Source organism: Trachemys scripta, chromosome 7 (genome assembly GCF_013100865.1).
Source record: "Trachemys scripta elegans isolate TJP31775 chromosome 7, CAS_Tse_1.0, whole genome shotgun sequence".
In the NCBI taxonomy this organism is placed as follows: Eukaryota; Metazoa; Chordata; order Testudines; family Emydidae; genus Trachemys; species Trachemys scripta.
In genome coordinates, this window is record NC_048304.1 from 123,075,339 (window position 1) to 123,092,382 (window position 17,044).

General features: G+C 46.3%; 1 protein-coding gene across 3 annotated transcripts in view; it reads right to left on the reverse strand.

Moving 5' to 3' along the window:
• The window catches only part of SUFU (SUFU negative regulator of hedgehog signaling), a 130,789-nt gene that overhangs the window by 20,769 nt on the left and 92,976 nt on the right, over positions 1 to 17,044 (reverse strand). For all 3 annotated transcript variants that reach the window (XM_034775224.1, XM_034775223.1, XM_034775225.1), the window contains 2 exons: positions 8,432 to 8,566; positions 6,401 to 6,539 (listed from right to left, as the gene is read on the reverse strand). In XM_034775224.1, coding sequence (XP_034631115.1) covers positions 6,401 to 6,539; positions 8,432 to 8,566 — 274 coding nt within the window. The remainder of the gene's footprint in view (positions 1 to 6,400; positions 6,540 to 8,431; positions 8,567 to 17,044) is intronic.

Sequence of the window (17,044 nt, forward strand, 5' to 3'; positions counted from 1 at the left end):
CCTGACATTAATGGATAACTTAGACTGATTGGCAGGAAAAGCTTCCCGACAGTAAGATGCATTAGGCTGAGGGATAGTCAGTTTCTCTAGGAAGCGGTAGAAGCATTTGAGTCATCCAAAATGAGACTGGATGAAGCACTAGAAAATATACCGCAGGAACAATCCTCCATTGGCCTCTAGGGGAGGATCTAAATCAGTGGTTCTCAAACTTTTGTACTGGTGACCCCTTTCAAATAGCAAGCCTCTGAGTGTGACCCCCCCCCCATAAATTAAAAACATTTTTATATATTTAACACCATTATAAATGCTGGATGCAAAGCGGGGTTTGGGGTGGAGGCTGACAGCTCGCGACCCCCACATGTAATAACCTCGCAACCCCCTGAGGGGTCCTGACCCCCAGTTTGAGAACCCCTGATCTAGATGACCTAATAGCTTCTTCCATCTTTAATGTATGATCTTAATATGGTCTCATTAAACAATGGGAGGTGATAATACAATGTGCTTCAATTTTATCACTTCTATAGTACTAGCGTGACGGATGCTCTAGACACAGTACTATACACGTTATATTACAGATACAGCTGGTAGCCATGCCGAGAGTTAAGGTTTCCTAATACTTATAAACAGGTGAAAACATGGTCTTTATAAGTTGGCCACTCTAGGCATTCAGACTGAAATTTCCCATGCCAGTATCTGTGCCTCACTGGAAAGGTTCCAGCAAGAATGATGCCGTCATTTCAGAGAACAAAGTTTAGGAGCGATACTTTTTGACAAGGTTAAAAAATTCTTATCCTCGTTCTGTTGAGAAGCCCTACTGACTCCACGCTTTGGAGGAAGCACTAGAAATTTAGCAGGAGATTCCGCTGGGTTCAAGGATGTGCCTTTGCTGACCCCGTGAAGATCCACCCAAATTTAGTGGCGTTATAAGCCTCTGAAAATCGCCATTTGTATGTTTCGAAGAAGTTTATCAGTCGCTAGTAACAAAATTCTCTGAAGATTCCATCTTCATTGAGCATGCTCCAGCCCCACAGAGCATGCTCCAGCCCAAGGATACTGGGGCTGGGCAGTACTTTTCTTGCCCTTATACCTCCCTGCTGTGGGGGTCACGGTGGCACCAGAGCTGCCCACACAATATTAATTCGGACCTCTTGTGTACACATTATGATACGGTCTTCAATTACAGCAGAACCTCAGGGTTATGAACTCACCGGTCAACCATACACTTCATTTGGAACCAGAAGGATGCAATCAGGCAGCAGCAGAGAGAGACGCACAAAAAAGCAAATACAGTACAGTACTGTGTTTAATGTAAACCTAACAACAAAATAAGGGGACAGTTTACAGAAAGATGTGTCAAGGTAAGGAAACGGTTTCTGTGCTTGTTCCATTTAAATTAAGATCACTAAAAGCAACATGTTTCTTCTGCACAGTAAAGTTTCAAAGCTGTATTAAATCAAGGCTCAGTTGTAAACTTTTGAAAGAAAGCACCACCATAACATTTTGGTTTGGTGTGTTGCCTGGCCCTTTATTTTTTATTGCACACCATCTAAACCCTGCGCTGAATCTCTCTCTTAGATATGCAGATAGCCTCTAGCACCAAAGTATTGGAGCACCTCACCATCTGATGCATTGATCCTATGAAGTAGGGCAGTGTTGTTATTCCCCCTTTTACAGATGAGAAACTGAAGCATAGAGGTACTAAGGCCAAAATTGTCAGAAGTGTCCACTAATTTTGGGTGCCCAACTTGAGACTCTCTTAGGACCAGATTTTCCAAAGAACTTAGCATTATATAGCACTTTGAATATTCAGAGGACAACTCCCATGGACCTCAGGTGCAGGTTGGGATGCTGAGTGCTTTTGCAAATCAGATCCCAAGATAGGTAGCCAGAAAATTAGGAACATACAATTAGTGACCACATGTGAAGGTTTTAGTTTAAGTGACTCGCCCAGCACCACACAGGAAGTCTTTGGCAGAGGCAGGGATAGAATCCAGTTCTCCAGGGCACTGCTCATCTGCCTTCACCATGAGACCATCCTCTCTCCCCGCCTGCAATCCCCTGCTTCATTCACTACACGCCTTCCGACTTGTGGAAACAAATGCTGCACAGGTCCTACAGAAAACAGCTGCATTCACTACACAGCCTTACTTCATTCCCAGAGCCTGGTCCACACGGTGCAGTGAGTGAGATGGGGCCCAGTGGAGAAAACCTGATCATGTAATTAGAGATTGTATCAACGTACATGCATAAGGGAGACAAATTAAGGTTGTACAGGCAGTCTTCCTTCAGGCAATTCCTAACTTCGGGGTGCTTGACTGTGCAACCTAATGGACATTTTTACCATAGTGGTTTTTTAAATGTACTACGTAGATTGGCTTGTATGTTTAACAGGTACTGCAGCAAACGCTGATGGGTAACATTTACAGTGTGCTTGATCAAAGGCTCCCTAGAACAATGACTGCCCAGAGCAGCAGGAGCAGAAATTATCACCATCACTCACCATCTCTCTGGAGAGAGAAAGTGCTCCAAGTAAGCAAGACAGGGGTCAGGAGAAGTGTGCCTTGTGCTGGGCAGGTAGGGAATGCCACGGTAAAGCTGAAACGTTTTGCATAAGCAAGTCCTGACTCCCAGCGTTTGAGAGCTGAGGATGGTAACTCCCAACGGCCGATGCATGCATGTTGACTAGCTTTGACACAAGCTATCCTAGGATAACATTAATATGTATTAAAGGTTCGGGCAAACTTTATTGGGACAGATTAATTTCAACAGTGAATCTCCGCACATAGTGTCTAAACATACACCGCTACCTCAATACAACGTGACCCAATATAACACGAATTTGGATATAATGCGGTAAAGCAGTGCTCGGGGGGGGGGCCTCTGCGCACTCCGGTGGATCAAAGCAAGCTCAATATAATGCGGTTTCACCTATAATGCGGTAAGATTTTTTGGCTTCCGAGGACAGCGTTATATCGAGGTAGAGGTGTACTTAAGTAAAGAGGGGGGGGAGCATATGTCACTCTCACTCACCTTGAGCAGATTTAAAGATAGACAAGCGAGATTTCCAAAGAGAGGTTCAGCACATCCAGACAATTTGTCCCAAGAACCTTTAATATATATTAACACCATCCCATATTAATTGTGTTGAAGCCGTTGGGAATTACCAGCCTTAACTCTCTAACCCTGGCAGTCAGGATGGGCACCTCTTCCTTATCTTTTCTTTGCTCACCCGGAACATTTACTCTCCCCAGAGGGGGAAGAGAGGTTTTGCTCAGCATTATGGTCAGGCTGTTGTTGCTGTTGCCATGGGACAGCCAAGGTGAAAGGGGAAGGGCCAAAAAGCCTTGTGGAAGTCTTTGGTCACGCGCAATGTTAGAGACTGGCACAGTAGCTAACACAGCCGAAATCTCTAGTTTTAACAAGTAGGACTTCAGGAATACGTCTGTACTTTTGTGAATCAAAGTAATTTTTGTATTCAATAATACAAGAGAGTGGAAGAAGCTAAGAAATAACCCAGCCTGACATGATAGACCTTTATGAGAATTTAGCTTTTATAAATAATTAAAAAGTTACTTTCAGGAAAAATATGCCAAGTGTTTGGGAAAGGTTCCAGTTTGACAGCTCCGGGAGAATGAAATAACCTAATCATCCCCAGAGCGTGGACAGCGAGCAGGGCAAGCTTCCCCATGTACTCCTCCCCTACTATGCCTTAAACCTGAGCTGGAAGGACGACTTATACAGGGCCGGCTCCAGGCACCAGCCGAGCAAGCTGGTGTTGGGGTGGCAGATTGGTCGAGGCGGCATTCCACCCAATCCTAGGCCGGCTCGGCCGCTTTTTTTTTTTGTTCCGCTCTGGCCGCCCTGTAGGGGGCGGCGGCGTGGAGGACAGGAGCGCCCTGCAGCAAGCCCGGCAGGGCAGTCCTCATCCTTTCTTCTTCGCGGACCGGAGTGGAGCCCTCCCAGCAGGCGGCGGCGCAGTGGGAGGGGCCGCGTGGCAGCGCCCCCGCTGTAGCCCTGGCCATCCCCCTTCTCTCTCTCTCCTGCCCGCTCCCTCCCCCTCCCTGCCACTAGCCGGTCCCCCTGCACCTGCGCTCCAGTTTTTTTTTGCTTTGCCGTTCTGGCTGACCCCCTTTTTTTTTTTTGCTTGGGGCGGCCAGAAAGCCAGAGCCGGCCCTGGACTTATATCAACTGTTCCTTCCCCATGGTATGGAAAAAAGTCACCATCAGGGGAGGCTTGCTGCTTCCCTTCCTCTCCACAACCCCCCAGTTTATACTCCTTCACAACAAGCCATCACACCACAGTGATCTGCTTTCAGCCACGGACCTACCCCCTCTGGAGCCCATCAATGCCTTTGTGTGGCTGAGGTCTTGGCAGCGTGATGCGAGGATTCCCCTCCAGGATTTACTTTGATGACACCAGTGCTCTCAAGCCCTGCTACTCCAAAAGCTAAGAGGAGAAATCCAATTTGGAAACTGCCACTATGTCACTTGCATACCACAACTTCTCTTGACCCTTAGGCTGAAGCCAATGGATTTGTCTTTAGGACCTCGCATCTTCACTCCCAACCCCTCAGCTGCTGCTCATTCAAAAAGTGATCCTTCCTTCCTTACATTAAGGCAAGAGTCTCAGGCACCCCGCCAGCTCTACACAATGTTGGCGGGCCTGCCAGTATTCCCTGCCTATCTGCAGTCTGACCACCTTACCTCTGCTGATACTAAACTGAGGGACAGGGCAGTGGCCGGCAGCAAGGGGAGCAGGTCCCAGCAGAAGTGAAGACCAAAGAAGTTCCCCAGTGTAGGAAGCAAGGTGGGGACTTGCTCCTGCAAAGGGCCCCACCCTTCCTCCCAGCCACCAGAAACCTTCCTTCCTTCCCAGCAACCCCATGTGACCCCAGTAAACCTGCAGGTCCTAGTAACAGACGTTTGGGAATTAGCTCGTTCCAGAAGGATTAATATTAGTTATATGCCTGAATGATGGCATTATTATTGCCATTCTCCACCCTTTAGAGGCTACCTGGCATCTCTACACATTAATACATTTCAGGACGTGGTGTAAACTCAAACAAATACTGTTATGTTTGGGGTTAACACAGTCACAAGATCTTGTGTGTCATGTGTTGGTGAGCACAAGCAAACAGTGAATGACCCACCTCTTAAACCGACCATTCCCTGTTAATCATTGTGAGAGCGCCGTGCTACCCAGTCAGCTCCTTTAGGAGTTACAGATTTGCATGCCTGGCTTCCTGCACATTTGTGAACATATACATTGTGGTGCCTTGAATACTAGCCATAGCCAGCTTAATTGTGATACTGGAACAATAGGATCCTAAATCGTGTTCAAACAGAAGTGCACCTTGGAGGAACAGTGTACAATAAACAGAGAGAGAGCGCGCACCAGGCGTCTAATTCTTTAGAAAGGGAGCTTTTCGCCCAAAGCTATTTTATTTTTGCTTGGCCATAAACACGACTAGGAAAGGTCTATGACATCCCACCACTGGTGGTCTTAAGCTAACCAGGGTTGACCCTTGCTAGCATGTGGATGGGGAAACTCCAAGGGAAATCCAGGGTGCTGGTGCAAGAAGTTGTGTGGGGATTTGAGGTGGTGAGGGGGCTATAGGATGATGTGCAGCGGTTAGTGCCCTGTTTTGGGGACAATTTAAGACAGGGTTCCGGAACACTTCCAATCACTAAAGAGCCTATAACTTTTCCCAAAGATTAAGCTGTTCACCCTGATGGCCCTGGCTATTAGTTTAGGTAACTCCATTCTGCCTCCCTGAATTCCCCTATTAGTTTTCACCCCTAAGGTATTTGCACTGTAGTGGCAGGAACCACTACAGTGGGGAGGAGGGATAGCTCAGTGGTTTGAGCATTGGCCTACTAAACCCAGGGTTGTGAGTTCAATCCTTGAGGGGGCTACTTAGGGATCTGGGGCAAAATCAGTACTTGGTCCTGTTAGTGAAGGCAGGGGGCTGGATTCGATGACCTTCAAGGTCCGTTCTAGGAGATAGGATATCTCCATAAATTTAAAATTTAATTTAATTTAAAAAATTTTTAACTTTTAAATTTAAAATGTAACCGAAATATGTAGAATTTGTAAAGTGATCCGGGCCTCTGAGAGATGAAAATTGCTGTATTCATTTAAGAAATTAGAAATTGCCAACCAACGTTTTATATTTCAAATTCCATTCACCTAACGAGGACTAGTTCTACATTTTTAATCATTTCTGGAGCTACTGAGAGTATCGTAAGAATCAGGTGTTGATGGTCAGGAAAGCTGCAGCAGGATGTCTAGCTTTGTTGTAAGATTTGTAGGCCAGAGAAAGCTGTACACAGGGATTGTTTTTTGAAGGAACAGAAAAGGAAGGAGGTCAAAGAGGAAGAAGAAAAAAGAGGCTCTTACTTGTAACCAAGGCCCATGGGCTGCATAAGGATGCTCCTCTGTAGCAAAGGCTCCTTCTACTCCTGTCGATACAAATGTGATTGCTGTATCCCCTGTAATACTTTTATATGTAAAGTGCCGTCCATGTAACAGCCTGCCCCTGGAGAATAGAACACACATACATAAACGGAGGTCACAAGCAGGTCAGTACAGACCCACCACAAGATATAAACTGGAGCATCTGTGATCACCCTTAGGAATACGTCACACCCCAGTAACCACTAATTCTCAGTGAATGTACGAAGGACTTTCACAGCCTTGTCCCTTAGTGCGGGTCACAAGTCTCTTCTGGAACTCTGGAAGTGCACATGTGCTCTCACACCCTCAATCCCAAGGCTCCACTTCCACATTACAATGCTTCTAGTCGAGGAAGACTGATTGGGACTTTATTAGTATCCCATTTGCACCAGTCCCTGCCACTGATGCATAAGGCACAGTACTCCCAACTCCATCAGCTCAGAGAACACCAGCAGGACCGAGTCCAGAATCCACATCTCTTCTGTGGTGGCACAAAGCAGTCCCACTAGGATAATAACTTCTACAAATTAATAGCTCATGTTATATATTAATCCATTACCTTGTAACTTATTAAATTTAGTCTGTGCCAGTGGACTCATGTTAAATAAAACGTTTAGGAGAAGAGATACATGTTTGTTCATCTATAATAAATAATAATTCATTGCGACGGTGCTTTCCGTGTGGGAATCTCAAGTCACACCAAAGGCATTGAAGTTCACAGCCTCAGGGAGATGTGAATATGTTATCCCCGTTTTACAGCTGGAGCTAATTAAGGCACAGAGAAGTTAAGTGACTTCCCATATGACCTGGTGTAAACAACTAGTGATAGAATCCGGATCCTATTCCCAGCCCTGTGCATTAGCCACAAGTCTATCTTTCCTGGACATCCAGGAAAAATAATCTGAATTAACAATAGGCGTGAATTTGAAGTGGATTAGTTAAATCGTATTAAATCCCTGCATGGCTGCTATTAATTAGAATTAAAGTGACCTTAATTCTGAAGGCGGGTGTTTACACAGGTGTTTAATGCGGTTTAACTAATCCTCTGCAAATTCACACTTTTTGTCATTTGGATTAACCTTCCTGGATGTACCCATGTAGACAAGTCCTTAATTTATGATGTTGCACAATTCAAATCATAAATATCTAGTGATGTCAGGCTGACCAGTACATCTGAGAGAAAAGAGTTTAGAGGCAAGTTACTGCATCCTTTATTGCATTTTTAATTTTAAAAGTAGTCAACAAAAAATATTATTGTTAACTCAATAAGAATTAGTGGCCTTCAGTTTACTCTGAAACTCAAAGACCAGAACTCTCTTACAATTTCTGTCAAAAGCATTTAAACAAAAAAGTCACTAGCTGAATTTTCTGGAGATTTAGACAGGTCACTGACTGGTCAAAACCCTGATCCCCTCCTTAGGTGCAACTTCTCAAGATACAGCCTTTACAGTATAAGTGCAGTGCAACATGTGGATTTAGGGATACCAATGACAGAATTTGCATATACAAAACTGTGTGCACAACTGATGGCAAATGTTTGCCCTAAAACTGCACAAGTTAAAGTTAATGTCTTAAGGGATTTATGTGACAGGACCGTAGGAGCCATCCCTTAATTTGATAAGATACTTAGCAGCATTAGTTTGATCAAAAAACTCTGCTGTTTCAACCCCCAACATAAAACATGGGAAACAATTTTGGCATGATGAACTTAGGTGCACAATAGAAAGACAAGGTGGATGAAGTAATATTTTTCATTGGACCAACTTCTGTTGGTGAAAAAGACAAGCTTTTGAGCTACACAGAGCTCTTCCTCAGGTCTGTGGATAGTGTCATCTGTTTCTAATGTTTTTGGCAAAGAGTCTCAGCTCTGGTCTTTTAAAAATCTATATAGGATCATCTGTATGAAGAAAGAAGGCCACAAGGCAGAATTGCAGCCATTAAAGCAGAGCTCAGAAAGAAACCAGCTCCTCTCACCTTAGACAAAGTGGAATCAGTGCTCCAGACTCCTGGTTGAATTTCAGGTGCACGCTCTCAAGCTGTCTTGTGCGGATTAGCTCGTGAGGAATGATAGCTGCTGAGCTCTCGCTCTCTAAACTATCCTTACGGCTTCTAAGAGAAAAAACAGTGTACACCTATTTAGAACCTGAGACCCACGTTCCAACTATTGTCAGCCTTGCGAAAAGACAGCAGAAAAATTCAGTGATTATTTAGAGCAGTTCCGTGAAAGCTGTCTAACAGAAGGACACCACAACAGCTTGCCAGAAGGACATAGCTAATTGCAAGCCACCCATGTCTCCATTTTACAAGTGTGGCCCACAGACTACTGATCCTAGCATGCAATGCTTCATCTTGATCTAGTGACCTTAAAAGTTCTGGAAATAAAGTTTAATAAAGAATGGGAGTAAAATTACACCATGAAGCCAGAAGCATGACAGAATGTTCTGTAAGGTACAATGCTGCCTGGGCAGAGGCAAGCCTGCGGGACCTAGCAGGTCACCCCACGCCCCATTTCTAGTATTCTTTAAGAAACGGGGCTGTCCAGAAAGCTCTGTGCTGTCCTGACTCACTGCTATAGCAGCTTAGCGTTAGAGACCTATAGTAAAGAGACAATCTGAATCAACCCAACCCTTTTCCTTCATCAGACCAACCACAGGCTTTAGATGTTGCATAACCAGTTCTTAAACCCTCTAACTTCTGCTAGCATTAAGTACAATATTCAAAGTACAAAAGCCACACACAATTCACAGAATATTTGTAGACCGTTTTCCCTTTGAAGTAGAGCTGCTTTAAAACAATGCAGTCTTTATACTATATTTTACAAGGGCACGGTAATGTTGTTTAACTTAGAGGTTACATTCTGCAATTACGAACTTCACAAGACAGAATCTTCAGTATAATCAGGTAGATATCTCAAAATACCAGATCATAAACTAAAATACTTTGTATGTTTAAAGAGCAGCATTATAATTCCTTGTGTGTTTGTAGAGAACACAGGAAAAGATGGTGCCTGATCCAAGGATCTTACATGCAATAGGAAAACCCCTCCCCCCAAAACACATCAAACAAAAAGCACTGAGTGAGCAGAAGGACTGGGATCAAGGACAGGAAGGGGTGGAGACAGCAAAGAGGCCAACTGGCTGGAAAGGGAGGCACATATAGAGTGCCATCAACTTACATGATGTCAGAAGAGACAGGGTTTACATCTCTTATCTGTCAATCTTGGTTTATAATATATGGAGATGTACCTATCCCATAGAACTGGAAGGGACCCCGAAAGGTCATTGAGTCCAGCCCCCTGCCTTCACTAGCAGGACCAAAGTACTGATTTTTGCCCCAGATCCCTAAGTGGCCCCCTCAAGGATTGAACTCACAACCCTGGGTTTAGGAGGCCAATGCTCAAACCACTACACTACAGAATCATTGTATTTGGTTGGGGAGAGGAGAGGAGAGAGGATAGGGCTACCATATGTCCGGATTTCCCCGGACATGTCCGGCTTTTCGGTCTATAAATAGCCGGCCGGGGAGATTTTTAAAAATCTAAAAACGTCCGGGATTTCCCCCCGATCGGCTATTTATAGACAGAAAAGCGACGGCCAAGCGCCGCTGGGCACCCAAAGCCCCTTCCCGGCTCCCCCCATCCCCTGCAGCCTTACCACACTGTCCGGCCCCGCAGCTGTCTTCCCCCTCCTCTCCTCCCCTGAACGCTCCACCCCCTGCTCCTCCCCCTCCCCACGAATCAGATCTTCGCGGGAAGTCTGAAAAGAAGCAGGGGCAAGGGGGAGGCAGCAGCAGCAGGTAAGCTGGGGCGGGGGGGGGGGGGGAAGGAGAGCTCCGGGAAGGCACGGCCCTGGCCGAGCTGCGCCCAGCGGCTCCGGCCCAGCTCGGGCCCCAGTGGCTCCGGCCCCGGTTCCGGCTGAGCGCCTCAGCCCGGCCCTGCCTCCGGCCCGGGACCCAGAAGCGCCGGCCCAGCCCCGGCCGAGCACGCCTGGCCCCAAGCCCCGCAACCCCGGACGAAGCGCAGCCCGATTCCTAGGCTCTTTAAAGCCGGCCCTGGTCAGGGGACAGGGAGGGGGGCGTTGGATGGGTTGGGAGTTTGGGGGCGGGGGCTGTCAGGGGGGCAGGGGTGTCGAGAGAGGTTGGGACAGGGAGGGTTAGATGGGCCTGGGGTTCTGGGGGGGGCTGTCAGGAGGGCAGGGGTGTGGAGAGGGGTTGGGACAGTCAGGGACAGGGAGCAGGGGGGGGGTTAGATAGGTCAGGAGTTCTGGGGGTCCTGTCAGGGGGGTGGGGAGCAGTTGGATAGGGCATGGGAGTCCCCAGGCGTCTGTCTAGGGGCGGGGGTGTGGATAAGAATCGGGGCAGTCAGGGGACAGGTAGGGTTGTAGGGGGTTCTCAGGAGGGGGCAGTCAGGGGACAAGAAGCAGGGCGGCTTAGATAGGAGGTGGAATCCTAGGGGGGCAGTTAGTGGCAGGGGTCCCAGGAGGGGGCAGTCAGGGGACAAGGGGCGGGGGGGGGGGTGGGGAGTTCTGAGGGGGGCAATCAGGGGGTGGGAAGTGGGAGGGAGTGGATGGGGGCGGGGCGGGGCTAGAGTGGGGCTCCTCCCCCCCGGCCTCTTTTTCGCTTGTGGAAATATAGTAACCCTAAGAGAGGAAGGAGACTGGCTGACAACACTCCAAGCACCTGTCCCTGACAGTTAAAACGTGCTTCTAATTTCATCCTGCAGGGCAGACCAAACAATGTTACCATGTCACAGGACAGTTCAGGAACATCATTAAAATATGGCATGACCCTTTCTACGCTGCAAGATGGAGCCTTGTCTCAGATGCAGAATGGGAGAATCATGATGTAACAGCTTGTCCACCAATGATGTTGATTTGGGGTGTGTCTTCACACTCGCTACAGAGTTACCCAATGCTCTCACGCCCCTCCCCATCCACATCCCTCTCACCTGAGTTTGATGATGCTTTAAACCCAGGCTAGCTGGCTCAACTAGGGCTATCAGCTAAAACCTAAGTGAAGCTTTCACGAGGGCTGGGAACCTACTCCCACTCTGCAGTGAGGAAACAAGCTAAACCACTTGAGTGCTGACAGTCTTCCAATGCCTTCCAAAATTCCAGCCCGCCCACCGCCCTCTTGGGCCCAGAAGGGCAGACATGTTCTCCCAGGTTATTGGGAAAGCAGCCAAGCAACACAAAAGACCATGGTATGTGTCCCCTGCAGCTAGGGTGACCAGATGTCCCGATTTCATAGGGACATTCTCGATTTTTGGGTCTTTCTTACATAGCCTCCTATTACCCCTCACTCTCTGTCCTGATTTTTCACACTTGCTGTCTGGTCACCCTACCTGCAGCCCTAGTGACACACATGGGCGAGTGCAGCACTGGTGAGGACACAGGAACTGGGCTTTGCTAACCAGGTGTTGATCATCTGAAGGCCAGTCACCAGATTAACTCTGCAGTGAAGACACATCCCTTTGTAGGCTACCTGGCATCTAAACCTGAGAGTTTAAACTGGTTCAGCAAACACATTTTACAGCTCCATATAGGTGGGGCCTTAAAGCAGTGGAATGGGCCAGACACTGAAGAAAACATTTTACAGTTTGATTACCCAAGAAGTGCATGGTTGATTAATGATCAATTGACCTTAACCTAAGGTTTACCTGAACTTCCTTATCAGATCTTATATACACATTACGCTGTGGGAAAGTTAGGCTTTGTCTACACTGCCAATTGAATGACAAAACTTTTGTCTTTCACAGGTGCTTAAAAAAGTCCCCCCCCACCCCACCCCCAAGACAAAAGTTTTGCCCCAGCAAGTGGCAGTGTAAATGGCTCGTTGTCGGCAGGAACGCTCTCCTGTCCACAACGTGAACCCCGGGGTGCGTGTGGAAGTATTTTTGTTTACGCTGCCCGACTTTTAGCGACACGGGTGTAGTGTAGACAAAGCCTTAGCCTGTCATCTAGAGTTTCCAATTATTCGTTACCAAGCCCCCCAACAGGATGTCGGCCACCAGAAACATGAGAGATTTTAGACTTTAAGTTTATCAACTGATACGTGCAATTGCAGAATTTGTGTACATGTGGGCATATCCAGAGTTATTCAGCAATTTAGTTAGTAAAGATGAGAGACGGGTATTGGCCCTTTTCTACCCAGACTGGTTAATGTTTTTTTTACAGAATAGAATTCCATAGAGTTTGCCACAAACCAGGGCATGCAAGCTCTCTGGGGTTGGGGCTGGTTTTTTGTTCTGTTTTTAATTCACTAGTCTGTACAATGCCTAGCACAATGGGACTCTGATTCCTGATCAGGCCCCACAGGCTCCAATATAACACCACCACAACACTGTGAAGGCAAGGGCTGGACGTTGTAGGTCATATCGAAAACTCTTGTTTTTAAATGGCGAATGCTGCTTGTGCCTTACGTGCTCACCAGATGACACTAACGTACGTATAACTTGGAAATACAACTAACAGGTTTTTTTCAGACCCTAAATAGTTAAGACTTTACATTAATCAGTAACCAGCCATTCTGTTAAAAAGGTGAATGTGTGAAGCAATATGGCAGTTAACACTTAAGTAACATCAAATAATTAGCAATCCGTTCAGCTAAAAGCCTTTCCAAAATAGTGACCACCGCCATGTTTGTTATTTCTTTGAACCGTGGGTTGTTCCTCTGATTATGGTCTGGGGAGGGATCTGATTATGTTAAAAGAGTAAAGCTGGGGTAGCTGAATCGAGGTGTAGGCTCTCTCTACACTGAAACTTTCTGAACACTGTGACATATGCATCCGAAGAAGTGGGCTGTAGTCCACGAAAGCTTATGCTCTAATAAATTTGTTAGTCTCTAAGGTGCCACAAGTCCTCCTGTTCTTTTTGCGGATACAGACTAACACGGCTGCTACTCTGAAATTTGTGACATAGGTCGTTCAAGACATGTGTGTCCACACATGAGGTAGTTAATACAAGTCACTAGCCACAGTAGCTATGTGGCCTACATCACTCTATTCCTAGAATCAGGTTGTAACATGCCTTTTGCTGTATAGATGTAAACCCACAACTATGAATGTGTAGCAGAGCTTGCCTATCCCCCTCCTTGCATAATAAGGCACCCCCAAGTGCATTGCCCCCAATGTGGATACTGCTGTTGCTCTGTGCACGCATCCCCAGGGCACTAGCGGGGACAGTGGCCCAGATAGTCCCAAAATGCACTAATACGAACACAGGTAGGCAGCATGATGGGTGCAGACATTGTGGGGGCTGGGTGACAAGACAGCTACACTGTCTCAACCATGGTTGGTTGTAACTGGGTCAGATGAAAGTCCCGGCCTGTTTACAACACACTAGGAAGTCCATATGCATTTCTAGCAACGGTGCAGCTGCACCGATGTAGTGCTTCTAATGTAGACCTGCCCGCAGTTCTCTCAGTGTAAAAACCTAGTGGATGCACAAGTAGTTTTTACCTTGCTGTAGCTAGTGGAGGTAAAAAACTATCCATGTCTCATCTCTGCTACGGTTTTACCTCGACATAGCTAACTCAAGGTACAAAACAACAACAAAATGCCTCACCTTTTTTGCAGAGAAAACAAAGCCTTGGATTTCTTTTTAAATTCTGTCTCGGTTTTCCCATCTGAGAAGTGGAGCTACCTCCCTCAATTGCAATAATTAACAGAGTGGTGTTTGTAAAGTGCTTTGAGATGCTCAGATGGAAGGCGCTACAGAAAAGCCAAGAATTAAATCTGACTTTCAGATTATCAAGTGTGCAATGGACACACAACTCTGCAAGAGACATTAACATTCCTTCAGCAGGAACGGAAATCTTTGTTCTGGCCCGTAGAAAGGGTGACGGTCCAGATGAGAGGTTGATGGAATTGCTGGGGCGTTATTAAAAAGAAGTTCATGGCGTGGCTTTCCCTGCCATGCCTAGCTCGTAGTTTCAAATTTTCAAGGAGAGTTTAGAAACACTTTGGTTTCTAGCACCAATATCTCCAATTGTTGTTTACCCATAACCTTTCACTTCTCCACCCATCACCAAATAAATCAGGAGCAAAGGCTGGTGTAATTTTTAGTGTTATGACTTAGATCAAGATGACTACTACGTACATTGTTGCAAACTTTGTCTATTCCAGACTTAATGCTTCATCCAACCCACATAAATAATTCTTGTTTCTCTATGTCCAGAAAAAACAAGTCGGCAAAAGCCAGGGCTGCAGTGTTTGGAAAGGCAGCACATTTAAATGTAAGCAGTATACCGGAAATGCCCCAGTTTGAGGACTGCACATCTAGCATTTTATGAAATTGGAGGGGAGTTGGAGGAGATTAAAGCACATTTCCAAGTGATTGAAGACTTGTGGGAGGTGTAAGTGTGGGCAGTTGTCAAATTAATTCTTTAGATGATTAAATTCTTTTTGTTTCTTTAAAGCTGTTTGTAGCTGGGTTTGATGTCTCCTTGTTCTGGGCGAGCGTATTGCAGCAGTTACCAAGGTGACTTTAGCTGACTTTTAACTATTTTTTCCCCCCAGCTTCAGTTTCTACCAACAGCCTGAATCTGTTTTTTTCTTTTTAAAGCTTGTGAATGAAGATTAACAGCAATAGTTAGCCAAAGCCACGTCAGATTTCTCAGGCTGGGCTTCTGTAGCACGAGTGGCCAAACACAGATTGCAGTCTCATCCTGCTTCAAGAGGGAGAAGACGCCTGGGGGAGATGACAGGTTCCAGCATGCGAGGCTCCATCTTGATCCGAGTGGCCATGAGCTGGGACCTATAGTCACCCCAGGCCCACATGGTCCAAATTAAAAAGGGGAGGGTGACTGCAATCTGCTTCAATTTATGCCAATTAGCAACCACCCTTCGGGCTCCCAGAAAATGGCCAGTACAATCATTGGGTTGCACAAGTTTGGATGTCCCTTCTTTATGAAACAAGTCATGTTTATAGCAACCTCTTCTCAAGCTGTCCCAATAGCTATTTTATAGGTTTGGTTGGGGTAAGGGGACTTTCTCTGTGGGACAGCAATGCCTAGTGGATTGGGTGCTGACCTGGGACTCAGGATTCATTCGTGGCTCTGTCACTGACCTACACTATGACCATGGGCATGTCCCCTCAGCTCTGGACTTCCAGTGCCCCTCCAACCCTTTGTATGTCTTGTCTATTTAGACTAAGTTCCAGGGCAGGGACTGCCTTAGTATGGCTTTGCATAGTTCATAGCATAGTGGGGCCCTGAGGACATCAACCGAATGCAGTACAAGCAGCAACAAGCCACCCCAATCCCCAAAACCATTTTGAAAGTTGTATGATAACTCTGTTAATACACTGAGGGTCACTGATTCTCCCTGTAGCTAAAACTAGACTGGAATCAGGAGATCCAAGTTGTATTCCTGGAGCTGCCATTGACTCCCTGAGGGATCCTGAGCAAATCACACAACTTCTCTATGCCTCAGTTTCCCCATCTGTAAAATTGAGACAGTGCTTCCCACACAAGAATGTCATAAGGATTAACCACTTAATGTTTGTCAAGTACTTTTTGATTCTCAGATGGAGCAAGCTATAAAAGAACAAGCTATTATATCGGTGACAGCAATATACTACAACAGGCAGTGCATTTCCAGGTGTTTGCTACACTATGTTGCTAACTAGTCACTCCATCTTCGGGCCCAGGCCTGATGATACCCCTGAAATGTATTAACACCCCAAAATGCACCTGCTTCTGGTCTGCGCTGCATTCATTACTCAGGCAAGACTCCCACTGAAATTGATGGGAGTTGGGTTAAGTAAGAGTAGTAGATTGAGAAAATAAGCTGCGAGATCATGGACGACTTCAATCTGAGTGACATGCTAGAGGACTCGCGCTCCCAGTACTAAAGCATCCTTGGAGTGCCTAAATATTAGAGATGACAGTTTCCTAACTCAAAAGTGTTCCAGCCAACATCAGGGAATCCTGTATTAGATCTCCTCTTGACAACCATAGAGGAACTGATCACAGCACTAAAACATTAATGGTAGCTTAGGTACAAACGATTATGACTTGATCACATTTATAATGTGCAAACAGAACGAAGTCCAGACCAGTGTGTGTGTGTGTGTGTGTGTGTGTGTGTGTGCGCACGCGCACACACACAAAAAAGGCTGAAAATCAGCTAGAGGGACAATTTAATCAGAAAAATGTGAATGGTAATTGGGTATTGTTTAAGAACACTTTACTAGAAGCCCCAAAAGCCTCAATCAAGGAAAAAGGTCATGCTGGTTTAAAAAAGGTGCAGGTTACCTGCTGTAACTGGAGGTTCTTAGAGCTGTTGGGTCCCTATCTGTATTCCACACATGGGTACGCATGCATGCCGTGCACCCAAGTCCAGAAATTCTTCAAAGCAGTGTCCACTGACCCGCACATGCACAGTAGCTCCCCTCATGCTCCCAACCAAGGCTATAAGAGGCAGTGTGGGTCAACACCTCTCCAGTTCCTTCTATCACCGCAAATCCAACAGGATCTGAAGTACAGGGGATGGAGGACAGGTAGTAGAATACACATAGGGATGACATCTTGAAAAACCTCCACTTCAAGTGCTGGCCCCAAGGTGTATTCCATACATGGGTGATTGGA